Genomic DNA, 1489 nt, shown 5'->3' on the forward strand with positions numbered 1-1489 from the left:
CAGAAAAGCAGTTGTCAGAAACATAAGACAATTGCAATATCTAATTACTTCCTCATAGCTGCCTGTCACGCTGTCTCCAGAGTCAGTGAGTCCTGGATTCAAAACCCAGCTCTACCACTTGATTAGCTGTGTGGCCTTGGGCAAGTTATTAACCCTGAACCTTAGAGTCTTCTTCTATAATAGGCATAATAGTCCCTTCCTCCTGGGGTGGTTGTGAGGACTCAGTGAAGTAATGAATATTGGCGTAGGGTTTTAAGCATAGACATGCTCAGTGACTCGCAGCAGCTGTTACCACCATGGCCACCATCACCATCTTATTGTCGCCATTACTATAATAATTTTGAGTCCACAGGAAAGGCTTTACTGGGGGGTAGTGGTTAACAGCACTAGCATCTTTCTCTAATATTGCCTCTGGAATAGGCTAAGTGCTGTTTAGGATGGGGGCTCCTAGAACAATGTTCTTCAGTAATGGAACTCACCCGCATGGGGTTCAAAGTAAATCTGTCTTAGGCAAAATTACTTTCTACTGGAAGTAAATGCTACTGAAATGTTCTTGTGTACCCAGGAGTCACGGTGATCTGTGGTGTTCAGCGAGCTATGGCTCGTGAGCTGTCAATGTTTCTTTGCCCATAAACTCAGACAATGCCACTTTATTTCAGAAGGGTCAGAGCTAGAAGCCTCCCTTCCCTTGTTCCCATCTTCCCTTACTACAACCCTCGAAATAGTTCTGTCACCTAAAGAAACATCCTTCCTGACCTTGTCCTGACTGATCTCCGTAGCTTCACTTTTGGCTACATCACCACATGCACTCTTTGCTTTGAACCTCCTTGGAGCTACTCTGAGCAGCAACACCCTATCAAGCCTACTATCTTGTCAAGTGACATTCAGTGTATCAGTGGTGCCGTGCTTGAAGCGAGACAGCCTGGGTTTGAGGTAGCATCTTGGGCAAATTGCTAAACTCTCTAAGCATCAATATTCTCAGCCATAAAATGGAGACATTAATATCGACTTCTTGGAGCTGCTATGAAGAGAAATAATGTTTGCAAAGCACAGGTACATAGGGAGGACCCCACAATTGTTGTACAGTTATTATTTATTCTTCAAGGCATAGTTATTCTTTATTACTGTTATTAATAATTGCTGCTGCTGCTGTTGTTATTATTATCACAGTGCTTTCCCACCTGTCCCATAACTCCTTCCCCACCTTTGCCGGCAGCATCTCCAGCCTGCATTACGCTCCTCCCTGTGGCTCTCATAGAACCCTCAACAGATTCCTGTCATCACTGTCTCCTTATTTTCTTATACCTTGCCTCGTCATTAAGAGGATTTCAAGCACTTTCAAAGAACAACAACAACGAGAAGTAAATAGAATCAGGGTGAAATTAGTTGAATCAATAGACAAAATTGATAATATAGGGTTCCTCCTTGTTTACTAAAGTTACGCTGCAAATGAGCTTTGAGCTTTCAAGCTGCTAATTCAATGAGAGAG

At 43.0% G+C, this 1489-nt stretch overlaps 1 protein-coding gene across 1 annotated transcript in view; it reads right to left on the minus strand.

Annotated features, from left to right (window-relative positions):
- MAGI2 (membrane associated guanylate kinase, WW and PDZ domain containing 2) overlaps positions 1–1232 on the minus strand; it is a 318539-nt gene extending 317307 nt beyond the window's left edge. The window contains exon 1 of the mRNA XM_019655111.1: positions 1205–1232. Within this exon, the coding sequence (XP_019510656.1) occupies positions 1205–1232 (28 nt within the window). The remainder of the gene's footprint in view (positions 1–1204) is intronic.
- Positions 1233–1489: the final 257 nt, after the last annotated feature.

The sequence above is a fragment of the Hipposideros armiger genome, unplaced genomic scaffold, assembly GCF_001890085.2.
Source record: "Hipposideros armiger isolate ML-2016 unplaced genomic scaffold, ASM189008v1 scaffold_236, whole genome shotgun sequence".
Classification (NCBI taxonomy): Eukaryota; Metazoa; Chordata; class Mammalia; order Chiroptera; family Hipposideridae; genus Hipposideros; species Hipposideros armiger.